Source organism: Lycorma delicatula, chromosome 4, assembly GCF_047948215.1.
Source record: "Lycorma delicatula isolate Av1 chromosome 4, ASM4794821v1, whole genome shotgun sequence".
NCBI classification, from domain to species: domain Eukaryota; kingdom Metazoa; phylum Arthropoda; class Insecta; order Hemiptera; family Fulgoridae; genus Lycorma; species Lycorma delicatula.
Genome location: NC_134458.1, coordinates 156,376,894 through 156,392,154, shown reverse-complemented (window position 1 = coordinate 156,392,154; position 15,261 = coordinate 156,376,894). Strand labels below are relative to the sequence as shown.

General features: G+C 29.9%; 1 protein-coding gene across 4 annotated transcripts in view; it reads right to left on the bottom strand.

Annotated features, from left to right (window-relative positions):
* The window catches only part of Pex23 (tectonin beta-propeller repeat-containing peroxin 23), a 158,501-nt gene that overhangs the window by 42,716 nt on the left and 100,524 nt on the right, over positions 1-15,261 (bottom strand). For 2 of the 4 annotated variants that reach the window (XM_075364534.1, XM_075364537.1), the window contains exons 21-25: positions 14,964-15,056; positions 11,794-11,932; positions 8,978-9,154; positions 7,276-7,520; positions 3,086-3,176 (exon numbers count right to left, since the gene is read on the bottom strand). In XM_075364534.1, the coding sequence (XP_075220649.1) occupies positions 3,086-3,176; positions 7,276-7,520; positions 8,978-9,154; positions 11,794-11,932; positions 14,964-15,056 (745 nt within the window). Of the gene's footprint in view, positions 1-2,677; positions 3,177-7,275; positions 7,521-8,977; positions 9,155-11,793; positions 11,933-14,963; positions 15,057-15,261 lie in introns of those variants that run through there. The other 2 variants (XM_075364535.1, XM_075364536.1) reach the window with 2 other exon arrangements.

The window sequence follows — 15,261 nt, the reverse complement described above, 5'->3', positions numbered from 1 at the left end:
TGTCTCTTTATATGCCTGTTATTAATATGCCTGTTGTTTATAATAAAATAAAAATTCAATTATTTAGATTTTGGGCTAATCAAGTAACTTGTTATCCCAGTTTAGGTACATAACTATTGCTACTTCATGACACAATAAACATACAAAGTTTTTAGTTTAATTTATAATTTTTAGGTCCATAATAGAATCTTATTTAATTTTCATTTTTAAATGGTGGCTGTGATAAGTGAACCTATAACAGAAGATTTAACCAGTTTAAAAGATGTGGATTTTGTTTATGATAAATAAATGTATGTGGTATGAGACTTTTTCAGGCTCTACCCAATTTTGAAAATTACTCAAAAATTTTAAGATTCACATACATACAAAAAAAATTCTCAAAAAATTTCATGCACATTTTCTAATATAAGTTGAGTACTAAAATTGGAAGTATACTGAATTCAGTGAATATTATTAACACTTATTTCATCTACAACTATTATTAATGATAAACGGTGGTGACATGGTTCTTGAATTTAATTACTGAATTTAACTCCATTTTCTGCTACAGGGTAGTCAATCCAGCTTTTATCCAATTTCTATACAAACTATTTAATAGCACCAACATCCCATACACATCACTAACAAAATGAATGCCAACAACATATACACACAACAGTAAATACAGAATGATACCTTAATTTTTTTGTAGTATTTTGGTTTTAAAGGACCTCACAAAAAGTATCAAAGATTACAAATACTTTTATTATTACATTCTGTAACAGCTGAAAAAGTAATTAGAAAGTAAAATCTAATTTTAATGAGTTAAATAATGTTTTAAATTAGTTAAGTACTATCACCTTTGATACTGAAAAAAAATGTTAGGCGACAATTCAGATTCTTTAATAAAACTCAGATCATTAAATAATTAACTCAGTAACAGTTTAAGGATAACATTTAAATATTCAGTATTTTAATACCTTATTACTCAATAAAAAATTAAATGCTCAGTATTTTATTTATAAGTTGCAAGTAATTTAAAAAAAGATTTGCATAGCAAAATATTTAAACTCTTAAGTAAATAGCACGTAATATAAAATTGAATGGGCTTAGTAAAAAACTTCATTAATTTAGTAAAAAAGAAATAAATTGTTTAAATAAAATGTAGTTTGTAAAAAAGGGATTTTTGCTCCAACTGTTGGCAACACTGGTCGTGAAGCTGTAAACATCCAATATTTGGTATACACCTACAGCTGTTTTCTCTCATGTACACCTCATAACCTCAAAAAATGTTTTTCTATAATAACAATGATTAAAAATTTAGTCATATTTTACAAAATGATCATGAGAAATGGAAGGGAAAGTGACTCTGGAAAAATTACTAAGAATAAAAGGTGGTGGAAAAAGAAAAATTACAAAAAGAAAAACAAGATTTACTGTAGAAGGCTTCAGTGCTAGAAGGAGGGAAAAAAGAAAGTATATGAAGCTTTCATTATAAGAATATATACTGAAGGAAATCTAAATGAAATAATTAGATGCAACTGGGCAAAATATCAAGGACAATGCAAAGCTGATGTGTTTTTACACTCTCCTTTGAATATATATAGGTCTCAAAGTAAGCATTCCTGTAATGAAATTGTCACAAAGACTAAAAACAAATTATGCATTGAAATGAAAGTTGAAATTAAAAAACATTTTGAATTTGATAAAAAAATAAAGCCGAAGAGAATTATGGCCATTTTAATGAAAAATTAAATGTACCATAGAAAAAGAGTTTGGAAAATTATTTGGCTTCTTTAAAAAATATAAATACAGGCGAAGTTCACCAAGTTTAACTGGCAATGCTTTCTGGAACTAATATTAGGAACCACAGACAGAAGAAGAATGCTTTATATTATCGGAGTAGCAGTCTGTACAAATGAATAAACTGAAGATTTAAAAATCTTTATTCAACGCTTTTAAAAAGCATTTAAGAAGATATACTTGAAAATGATAGAGCTGTTAAAAAGATATTCAAGAAAAATATTAATCCAACATAATTATACGTGATGCAGCAAAGTATACAAAATGCCTTTCAACATGTATTGATTTAGAGACCAAAATAAGAATGTGTTGGGTACAGATGAAAAAAAGATGACCAACTTGTGAAACAAAAAAGAAGAAGAAGCAAAATTTTAGTCATAAATTTTTTACAACTCGGTAAAAATGAAGGATACAGTATTGTGTATATTTGTTTCCAAATGGGAAAATACTCAAAATGAATTCATAACATATTTTAAACAGGAATGGTTTTAACACAATAAAGATTGGTATGAGGGTGTCAACAAACTTACTTCAGGCACAAATAATGCTATAGAGACATTCATTAAAATAATTAAGGATGAAAACACTTCTGGTATCTCACTTTAGAATAAATTTAAAAGAATATGTTCAAGGCTGGTCAAGTAAATGTGCTAATAATTTAAAAGAAATGCATGCAAGAAATGAAGAGGTATACCAATTAAATAAAAAAAGCTCTTTTAGTGCAAGATTAAAGTTTTTTCAAAAATATTAAATTAATTAAAGTAGTTCATTTTATTACGTTAAGTACTAAATACTCACATATATATTTTTTTTATTTCCTAAACATACTAAATTTTTTTAATACACATTTAGTATTTTACAGAGCAATTAAATAAAATACTAAGAATTTGCACTTTGTGTTTAGTTAAAATACTGAGCATTTAATTTATAGCGATAATTTAATACTATTTATCACTGAAATTAGGTGATTGAGAGCAATCTTAATTTTATAAATAATATAGAATAAAATATGATGAAAAATTCTCTTTTCCTTTTCATGATTTTTTGGCAATAAGAGCAAACTTGTTACAGATGAGGCAGTCTGTTAATGAATCTACCTTCTTATTGTAATATCACTGAACTCAGAAAGAGTTTTAGATCACTGGAAAAAAAACCAGCCACCTACATCTTTCTTCACTTTGCAAGTGCATAATAATCTATGAAATTAAATCAAGAATACATCAAAATTCTATTATACTTATATGGTAGATTTATATCGGTGATAATAATAAACAACAAAGTTAATTGTTATTGGTTTCATTACCGCTGTTATTTACACTGGTATTATTTTTACGAGCATTAGTTGAGCTACTAGATTCTGAATGCCCTCTCGCTGTAATATGTTGCCAGTCGCCCTGTAACAATAAAGTAAAACATAATGATTCATTCATAATTTGTTTAAACTATAACATAATTATAAATAACAGAAGAAAACAATATAAACAATCTTGACAAAATTTGAACAAACCTTTCATACAATGATAGCAAACACTGAGCTCTCAAGCAAATAATATATTGTAAATTCTAAATCATAAATACAGTGTAATCTATGAATAATGAACTCGCTTGTAACGAGCTAATCTGGGATTTGTTTGGTTTTCTATCTCATTAATGATAAATTAACTTGCTTTTAGTAAGGAATTGATGTAACATAAACTTGGTTATTACAAGCATTTTCATTTTTTAAAATACTGCAATCCAAAAAAAAAGTTAAACAACCAAATAATCTCAACGCAAGGGAAATTCCATTTCTTCACTTATAAAATATAAATTTACAATTTATACGTAAAGACTTTGACATTTTGTATCAGGCTTGTTCGGGTCAGGTATGAAGGGTGAACAAAAGGTTTGTAACAGGACATTCACAGTATAAGTTTCATTGCAGTATTACAAAGGCTGGTAGTTATTTTACTTACTCGGGTGTTTCTGTTTGCAAAATTCCAGGAAAGATGGGGTCAAACAATGAGCCATAAAAACTACCCAAACAGGTTCACTGAACTCTGCAGCACATTTTAAATGATTTAGGTGAAAGTCTGAAGAGGGGTGTGATTAAAGATAAATTTTACCTGTCCTATGACCACTGGTAAATTCAGTAGTCATAATTTTCAGTTTGAAAATATGGTACTATAACATAGAATCAGTTAAACAAACAGTAATACATTGAATACCCAGTAGCCAAATACAGTACAGTAATATTGTAGTCACATCAGTAAATGTGTTTTCATTTTAGTGTTTCTTGCTAAAAAGCTGTACAGTGTATTTTTAAATAAGTGTACTCTATTAACTCTAGTTCATTTATAATGAACGATGTTGGGCGTCAAAAGGAAACGACTGTCTGCGAGTGAAAAAATCCAAATTATCCAAGAATTGGAACAAGGCTATCAAATTCAATGTTTGCAAAAAACATGGATTTTCTTCATCCACAGTTTCAAAAGCATGGACAAGTCATGAGAAACTTACGAGCTTTTGAAAAAATCACACACAAGCAAAGAAACTCAGGCTGTGACAAAAACGACTTAGATAGCGCCCTCTTATGATGATTTAAAGTGAAAAGTGAAAATGTTTCTATCAGTGGTCCAGTTTTAAAATTGCACACTGAAAAATTTGATTCACTATGCAGATTTCGTTTGTTGCAATGGATGGTTAGATTGTTTTATAAAAAATTAATTGGGAACCTAACAGCGTAGACATTTCAATTGTGAGCAATTGGCTGGTATTAAATTGGGTTATAATGAAGAGGACACTTTTAATGCCGATGAAACCGACTTGTTTTATAAATTAACCCCCAACAAAACTTTTAAATTTGAAGGTGAAAAATGTATTGGTGGTAAACAGTCAAAAGTCAGGCTAACGATTTTGTTATGCTCAAATTCGACTAGGGCAGAAACACAGAAACTTTTAGTAGTAGGGAATACAAGAAATCCAAGATGTTTTAAGAATGTAAAAAAAACTTCCCGTCGATTACATGTCTAATTCTAAAGCATGGATGACTTCAATGATTTTCAAACAAGAAATTCATAAATAGGATTTGGAATTGCAAAAAAACAGAAAAATTTGATTATTGAATGATAATTTCCACAGTCATCTGTCACTGCACAACTTAAAAACTATAAATCTTGTGTTTTTACTGCCTACTACCACAGCAAAACTGGACGAAAAAAAAAAATTTCAAATGACAGTTTTAGACACTATCAGATTTATGAAGCGAGCTTGGTGTAATGTCTCTAAGCTACAATTCAAAATAGTTTTAAAAATTTAGTCTCATTCCACGCCATATTTCAACGAAATAGTATCATGATGAAGATGATATACCACTCTCAGAATGGATTCAAACTCTTAACTTGACAAAAAAATCAGGCTTTCAAGAATACTGAATAGATGATTATGCAACAGCTGATGATATATATATATATATATATACTACAGAAATTCCGACTGATGAAGACATTATTACTGACGTAACACATAGTTGTGCAGGTGGTAGCAAAGCTGAAACTGAAAACAAAGATGATTCTACTACTCTTTTGGTCATATCAATGATTGACACCAAAGAATGTTTTTAGAAATTAACGGAGTTTAGTGAGACTAATGATGTAAGTGATGAATATGTGGAGTACTTGAATAAACTACAAAACTGTTTTGATGATTACAGGTATAAGATAATTAAACAAACAAAAATAAATAATTATTTTAAGGCTAATTAGTTTGTATGCGCAATTAAGTTTTGATGTATTCTGGTAGAATGAAGAAAAAATAGATTAGAATGATTTTTTAGATTAATAAATACAGTTTGTATGCAAAAATGTGTGAAATAGAAATTTTTATGTGGTGTTCATTTGTCACTTTCCTTATTAATTTGGTAAGTTTTACTGCACACTTATTACCATTTTTTTTTGCTATATCATTGAATGCTAACAGTTTTGGTTAAAAGCAAAACATATTAGCGTCTAAAAATTGTATTACATCTAAATTTTATTTGTTAGTCTACAATACAAAACACATTGATATCTTATTTTAAAACAGCTTCTTCTTAGGTATACAGCATCTTTTTTGTATTATAATAGATGACAGAATAAAAATTTACAGTTATGAGGTGGCAACTCAGAAGTACTGAGCACTCACCTGTAACGAGCATATTTGATCGACCCCTTGAATCTTGTTATAACAAAGTTTTACTGTAAATGTAATAAATCTCTCAATGTATTGTTAATCTTACTTAAATGGTTAGAGAAATTTTACAATATTAATTGAACAAAAACAGTTCTTATTGCATCACTTATCTGCATGTTAATTTATTGACATTTCAGTTTAACTTGTAACAAACAAATCTGTAATAAACAGTTGTAGCAATTACAATTTTATGACATTCAGATAGTGTTCATTATAAGGTTTTACAAAACTGATGGTTTTTTAGGAATAGTAATAGATACGTTAGTAACTTGCATTGTAGCAAAAAAAAGCTCTTTTCTTTTATATGTGCATTATTTTTCAAGTATAAGGGATTTAGATTTATTTTACTACTGATTTCTAAAATGGAGATGTCTTCTATATTTGAAAATATGTACTTATTTACCCAAATACGAAAAGCATAATTAGATTTTTGCTTATTGTATTTATATGCTAGTAAAATGTTTTGAAATTTCTATTTGTCATTCCCAAAGCAGAAAGAAATTTTCACAATTTTGGTCTCTGTACATAATTTTATAATCATCTGCTTTATAATTTTACATATAAGAATTTTATATATTTTATTTTTAATTAGTTTTTTAGGCAGTTTTATAAATATTTATTAAATTAAGATAATTGTTTTATTAATTTATGCGTATTTATATAAGTAAAAGAAAAAAAATCTTTTTAAAAATATTTTAATGTTAAATTTACTAATTTTATTTTCATGTTTAAATTTATAAATTTAAACAACAATTATTTATATCATTTCTATTTAACCCACATTTTGTTATGTATTTTACTCATTTCTTCATTTAACTCAATATTACCATTTATATATTTGGGGTTCAATTTTTTTAATAATAAAATCTATTCTGAAGTATACATCTGAGAAAGTAAGAAAAAATAGTATTAATTTTAACAAAATTCCTAAGGAGCTTTTAGTGAATGAAAAGAATGAGAAATAAACATTCTGTTGTTGCTAACTGTCAAACCTTAAACAACTTTTATCCTTGCAGAATTACAAGGGTTGTATTTAAAGAAATATCCATTCAAGCATTCTTAGTGCAAAGGTGTTCTTTGCATGTTTATTCCTACTCAGGTGGTCTCAGTCAGGTATTAGTCTATGCAAGTTTTCATTGCATTCCATATACTTTTGTTGTTTCTGTGCATGTTTAAAGCGATTAGAAAATGTCATCATAGCAATGATTCGACTTCTTAAAGTAAGAAATATGTGACTGTGCGATATTCACTGTCAAATCAAGGAAGTTTATGGAATTTTATTACCTGTAATCCAATAATCCAATTAGTACCAGAAGGATTTTCATTCGTGACACCAGATCTTCGACAGACAACACCTGAATTATTTATAGCCCATACTTCATCACCGGATGATGCAGATACATGACGAAAACCTCCGGCTGCTGCTCCACCATCTAAAGCAGGAGAGACATAAATAACGTCGACGACAGCTTGCAAGCCAGCTGATACACTTGAATATATATCACTTATCAAACCAAGACCATCATCACCTTCAAAAATTACAATCTGAGAATTAATACAAATTATCTAATTAAAAACTTAAAAAAAGAATATATATGTGTATATATAAATAAATGAAACCTGAAGGTGATGATATGAAATAAAATGAATAAAGTTGAGAAATATCATCAAATAAAACTAGTAATAGATAATAATAATAATAATAATAATAATAGAATAGTAACAGATAATTAGTAAATTGCATTGTAGCAAAAAAAATACTCTTTTCTTTTCTATGTGCATTGTTTTTCAAGTATAAGGGGTTTAGATTTACTGCTGAAGGTGAAATTAAATATGAAATAAAATGAATAAAGTTGAGAAATATCATTAATTTTTTAATTTAATGTTTAATCAAATAAAACTATCCCATCTTTCTTTGAGCTTTCTTTATAAAGTGAATTGCTGCAGTATAGAATTGGCCACCGAGGTGAACAATTCTTTATTGCATTCTTGACCTGCATGAGGCATCTATCTTCTTATAGCAAGTTTCACTATATTTTCAAGCATGTTACAATAATACTCACTGATGGTTGTGTAATATTTTTCCAAATGATTGCAATAAACTGGACCTTAAACACCACTGCAAACACTTACCAGCAGATGCCTAGGTTTTGAATTTTTTTCTAGCAGGTGAACTCAGATGTTTTCATTACATACTCTTAACATTTGAATTCTGGCACTAAATGATTAATCCAAGTTTCATCACAAGTTATTATGAGATCTAAAGAAGTATTAATTTCTGCCTAAAACCACTGTTTTAAGTTCTATACAAAAATGAATTCAGGTGCGTATGCCAACTTGAGCCAATACCTCAGAAAATATTTTGAATAACATTTGTGGTAATTCAGCTTATCATGGATATTAGAATGGATACTGCTGATACTCACACTAAAAATTTCAGCAATCTCCCAAATTTTATATATCTCTTTGTGATTAAGATCATTAATACAATTTCGTCATGTGTCAGTCAAAACTTCTGCCAGTCAACAATGAAAATCGGTACTTTTTTCATCAGACTTATTAGTTTATTCTATTATTATTGCAGTTATTTCACAGCTGTTTATTAATCAATTTGAATAAAGATGTGTGATTTGTTTCAAAGTAAAAGGCTTAACAATTTATCTAATAAAACATTATTTGATGAAATTTATATTTATGAAGCGATTAATAAATAACAAATTTAAATGGTCATAATTTTGGAATTTTCAAAGGTAAAATTTTCAATCTTATTTAATAATTTGTAGATTTTGTTTGGGTACATATATACTAAATTTCATTAAAATATCTCAATCTCTGTTTGAGATATTTTAAGAACACAGGTTGGTGAACAGAAAGAAAATAAAGCAAGATACAGGATTTTTCAACATGAATTTTTTTGTTTACTCTGATGGCCTAAATCAGTATTAGTGAATTAATTTAATATTTTATTAAACATTATTACACTCACCATTTGTTTTACTAGTTGAAATAGATCTCCATCTAGTACCTTCAGGGAAAACAGGTGTTACATCTTCTCTGATGAACAGGCTGCCTTCGGTATCCACAGCCCAAACAGCATATTTTCCAACAGAAACTTGTTTTATTGTAGAACCACTTGGTGGTTCAACTGTTTCCCATACTTCACCTGAAGTTAATATTAATTGTTAGTTAAAAAAAAAGTGATGTCTTACTTTTTTGTAAAACTTTAAAGAACACAATAGTTTTTTCTTTTTTGCTTGATGATATCACCACATAAACTTAAAGATCGTGCACGGGATATGGAAATGGAATTTTGTAGCATATGAAAAATGCCATGCCTGACTGGGATTCGAACCCGGGACCTCCAGATGAAAAGCTGAGAAACTATCACTCTGCCACGGAGATTGGCAATATTAGTTACTGTATATTTATTTTAAAAAATGTATTCATATATTAATAGTGGTTGAAGGATGTAAAATCTATTTTCCGATCAGATTTTTTTTTAAACATTTTGGTATAAGAATTAAAGCTTGTGTCAATTAGTAGTTCTGTGGTGTAATTTTACTTAAAATTTTTTTTAATAAGAGGTCATCTAAAAGAAAAAAAGAAGATAATTCATCTTGGTTGTGTGTTATTTTACTGATGTAAATTATTAGGTTTAATCTTTTTTACATCATGTGTTTTTGAACTCTTCCAATAGGGATTTTTATTTATAAAACATTACCACAAAGATATTTATTTAAATGTATTTATATCCCTGTTGAAAGATAAACCTTCTATATGTAAATTTTCTCATCATACTTCATTTAAAGCTGGCACTAACTCATAGCAACATACGAGGGTAAATCAAATATAAAGAGGATTTTTGTTCCCGAGTGTCTACAGTTGGCAAGACTAGGCCTGCGCTTCTAGTATGCTTGGATGGGGTCATTAGTAGTGGGAAGAGCCGGCCATTCCACACTCGCAACCAATTCATCAGTAACATTCACAATGTCAGAGCAACAGGCACACCCCTCCATTGTGAAATGCATAATTATAAAATATTTTGCTGGTGAAGGAGTTAAGTGATGGAAATTTTTCAGAGATTGACTGCACAGTTCGGCGATCAAACATTGTCAAAGATTTAAGTGTTTGCCTGGCATAAAGAGTTCAAGGAAGGATGAGAATGAGTGGAAAATCAGGAACATTATTGCCGTCCACTAGCATTGCAAACAAAAAACTTTGCGCGGTTCGAGACATTCTTGAGGATGATCAACGTGTGAGAGTATCCGAAACTGCAGAACAGGTCAGAATAAGTTATGGGAGCTGTCAAGCGATCATCACAAACAACGTACATTTCTGTAAAGTATGTGCCAGATGGGTCCCTTACCTTTTGACCATAGATCAAAAGTTGAGATGTTTGGAGGTCTGTCAGAGGCTTACAGCAAGGTTTGTGAAAGAAGGTGATGCATTTTTGAGTCAGATCATCACCTGCAATGAAATGTGGGTCCACCACTACACTCCCCCATCGAAACAAGCCAGTATGGAGTGATGGAAGAAAGGGGAGACAGGCCCACTAAAAACCAAGACTCGACTGTCAGCTGGCAAGGTTCTTTCAACTGCTTTTTCGACTGCGAAGCATTTTGCTCATTGATTTTTTGCATGAGCAACGCACAAAAAATGCTGCTTACTACTGCGAGCTGTTGAACAAGGTAAGGACTGCACATCGTTTCAAACTACAAGACCAACCAATTCAAGAGGCCATTCTTCTCCACGACAATGCCAAGCCCCATACTGCAGCTCTAATGGTCTCAAAACTAGAAGAAATGCACTGGACTCAACTTGATCATCCTCTCTACAGCACGGACCTATTGCCCTGCGATTTTAATTTGTTTGGGCCGCTTAAAGAAGCTCTAGGAGGGCAACGATTTGAAGATGACGAGGGTATGGAGGGATTCGATCAAAATTGGCTCCTGACACAACCAGCTTCATTCTATGATACTACGATAAAAATCCTTCTTTCTCACTGGGAAAAATGCATTTCTTCATTTCATTTCAAAGCAGGATACTATGTAGAAAAATAAATTATATCTGCCTTTTATTTTTCAATACATACATAAAAAAAAATTAAATCCCGTTTATATTTGATTTACTCTCATACTATTAAAAAAAGATTTCTTCTGTCCTCACTTTAAAATTTACTAATAATTATAATTTTTTATTTTACTAGTCTTTATATTATTTTCATTAATAAAATGAGAGTTATAAATTTATACAGTTCATTTTTCTTTTTTAAATTTTTTAGAATTCATGTTTTTCAATATACCATATAGAATGTATAGAAAACTACTACATTCCTAAAAAGATTTTCCAATTGACAGATAAAAAAAAACATTGTCAGTATCTAATTTTATTTTCCAATTACATTCACGGATAAACAAAAGATTGTCACTATCTAATTTTACTTCTTGGAGCAATTAAATATAACGACTGATTTTAGTTTCACTTTTTTCTGTTAGACCAACACAATAAAGAAAAAGTTAAGAAAATTACTTTTTGATAAAGATGAGATGTGGTAGCATCTTTACTATAAATTTGGAAAGTTGTGGGTTCAAACCCTGGTCTGGCTTGGGGTTTATTCACATGCAATAAAATGAATTTCTTATCATTATAAAAAAGATAAGGTAACTATAATTGGGCATAGATGGATATTTTTTCAGTTTTTTAATAAATAATTAATCAAAATTGTTACATTGTAATGCAAATTATTTAAATGATTTATCATGTTTCAGTTAAGTAAAAGAAACAATAATGCTAGATTTTTACCTATTGGATTTGATGTAGTAATACCAAATCTCCAATATGTAGAACCATCTTTAGCAACAGCCCACACTTGACTTCCATGCCCCCCACAACTGATACTACACAGTGACTGATCACAAGGTACATGTTCCCATGTCATACCCTGAAATAAAAAAAAAAAGTAAACAAATTAAAAATACAAAATTCTATTACAGCAAGTTCAGAAATAGACTATAACAACATGCATATTATATACATTTATATAAAAAGTGTTTTTAAATAATAATATATATGATATGAATATAAAATGTCGCACAAAGCAACAGATGCTGAGTCACCTTATAGTTCTCTATTACTAACATTCCAAAATTGTTGACTCAAATCCTTTCATTTTCGATCACTTGCCATTATTATGAAGTTGCGTGTACATATGTTATATCAACATGTTTAAAACAATATGCAGTGATTTTAATAACAGAAAAACTGAATGCTAATGATATACATCATCATCTCTAGAGCCATTTATGGTGATGAAGCTGTTGAATGAAGTACTGTAAGTAGGTAGGCAATAAAATTTGATGCCCCAGAAGCTGGTAAAGTGAACATTAAGGATGAATCTCTCAATGGTCAACTGGTTTCTGTGACTGATGATAAGCACAAAGTGAAGCTGCATAAATTGATTCAATAACGATACATGAGATGTTGAAATACCTTAGTAGATGTGTGTCGTGTTTGACAATCAATGGAGGTGATAATTCTACATGATAGCACTCATTCACACATAATATGCGCAACTGCTGAGACCCTTGTGAAGTTGAAATTTGAACCTATTCTACATCCTCCTTCTCATCTGTTTTGTAGACCTGCGATTTTAACTTCTTTTACAATTTAAAAGGCATATTAAGGGTAATTCATTTTACCACATTTAAAAAACTGAAAGATACAATGAGGTCATGGATCAAGGAAAGACCACATCAGGATTCTTCATTGAAAGGATAAGAAAACTGGTTCACACTGGAAGAAATATATAACTGTAAATGATGAATATGGAGAAAAATAAATGTTAAGGTTCTGTAGTAAATAAAATGTAATTTTATGACATTTTTTGTTTCATTTGACTATCTCTTTTTACTTGGAAGATATAAGTAACTGCATTTCAGCCACATCTCTTATATATATTATATATACTAGCTGCAGGACGTGCCTATGGCATGCCTCTGCAGCTAGGCCCTCCGAGTGGGTTGTCCTGGCAGGTGGCGTCTCAGAATGTAATTAAGTGTCCAAAATTGATTACCTCTTTTGAAAAAATATATTTTTTTGAATGATGTATATTGATATAATGAAAGTTAAATTAGAAATTTAACTCTAGAAATTGATAACAAATTGAGATCTTACACTAGTGATCAGTACATTCCAGTGCCTACTTTTTGGATATAGTTCATTATTTTATGAAGAAAAACAATCACATAAATAAATAAAAAATATGTAAAAAAATCTTTAAAACAACACTCTTAAATTAAACGCACTAAAATGTAAAAAATAATTTTAGGATGGTATCTCAGAATGGATTTGACAACAAGCTTTGATGGTGATATATAAGATTATGTGAAACTCATAGCTTCAAATTAGAAAATTTATGTTTTTGCCAATTTTTTCTTATGCATGTTTGCACCCCGCTCTTTAGGCCATTCATCACACATAAGAAAAAATTGGCATAAACATCAAATTTTTAATTTGAAGCTATGACTTTCACATAATCTTACATATCACGATCAAAGCTTATTGCCAAATCCATTCTGAAACACCGTTCTAAAATTATTTTTACATATTTTTTATTTTCTACTTTTTAGTGTATTTAATATAAGAGTAGTTTTTTAATATATTTTTTATTTTGTACTTTTTAGACTTCCTACGTTTATACTTTACAGCTGCACTAGCACACAGGTTTGAGTGTATTTAGCGAAAGATCAGATTGGTACGTTTTATGGTAGGTGAATGCAATCAAAACATAGGGCTAATCAATTTAATTTCTGGATAACCAAGATCCGGTGCTCAAGAGTGTGCTTGATGTGTTAGAACAGTTAGTGCCCGACCTACTGATACATACACCATTTGAATTGTGAAAATCAGGCGAGTGGTTGCCAAGATATTACAGTGGCACCGATCGCACCCCTCTCCAATTTCTGAATGGCACCTCGGGGACACTTGATAATATTATCATCACTACTAGGAGTGGATGGGGTATCGTGGAGGGAGGTCCAAAAAATTTTTCAGAGTGCTAGGACTTACCGTTTTCAAGATTTTTGTTCTTCGAAAATTCAGATCTGGTTAAAAAGTGCTGCTGAATTTTCTCAATATATATATATATATATTAATATAAATTTATTTTAATTTTCAGTATGCCTGTTACAATCTATGGGATGAAAATGATAAAAAACAAAACATAAATATTTTCAGAAGTGTAATAGGCAAGATGAAGATTAAATTAATTTGTTCAAATTTTATAAAACAGAATCTGTTTACAGGTTAATTTTGTTATGTTACGTGAAATTCATATAGGTTTTTTTCCAGATCCTTATAAATATCATTACTCTAAATATATATAATAAAAAATAATCCGCATAACTGTGTATGCAAACAAATAAAAGTTAAAAAAAGTCACACAGACTCAAACCCAAACTCTCTATTACGATACTGGAATACTTACTTCTTGACTGCTGCTGCTGCTGTGAGATTATATAAATAAATATGCTACTTGAACTATCAAAAATATTTAAATGGAGTTACTTTGAAACTGTGGCAAATTGGAAGCTGCCATTTTGGATTTAAAGTAGGGACTCCCTCTTCTACCATGGTGCAATAGGACATCAATAAATCTGTTGAAAGCTGACAACTGCCTGCCCTTGGGAGATGGTTAAAGCAGAGTGAATGAATGAGGAGTACGCTGCAAACAAGCTGGATGTAGTTGGGAAAAAAATCTGAATTAAGGTGAAAAAATAATGTGGAAGATGATCTGTGATACAGAAAGGGGTTGGAGAAACAAGGAAGCCAAAAGGTCAGAGGAAGAGCAAAGAAGATTTAAAGAAGGAACCAGTTAACCCTCATTACATGATATAAGGTGAAGGTACTTTATCGAACTTATTCTGATAATTTATGAACTTTTCATAAAAAAAAAATATCAATTGTATACTGACCACAGGGCAACTTTTTGTTACACCTCTACGAAACAAAGCATCTCCATTAGGTGCTACAGCCCATACATAAATTGACTCTAAACTTGAAGTTGACTGAAACAAAAAAGATGTTTTCCCTTAGAATCTTATATAGAACATTTAATGATATAAAAATGCATAAAGAAATGAATCTTGTAGTTTCATTCCTTTAATAACATTCCAAAATCCACGCTTCTCATTTTCTGTCGGTCACCACTGTTATGGAGTCAAGTACACCTGATATGTCAATTACCTAAAACAACATCCAGTGACTGAATTA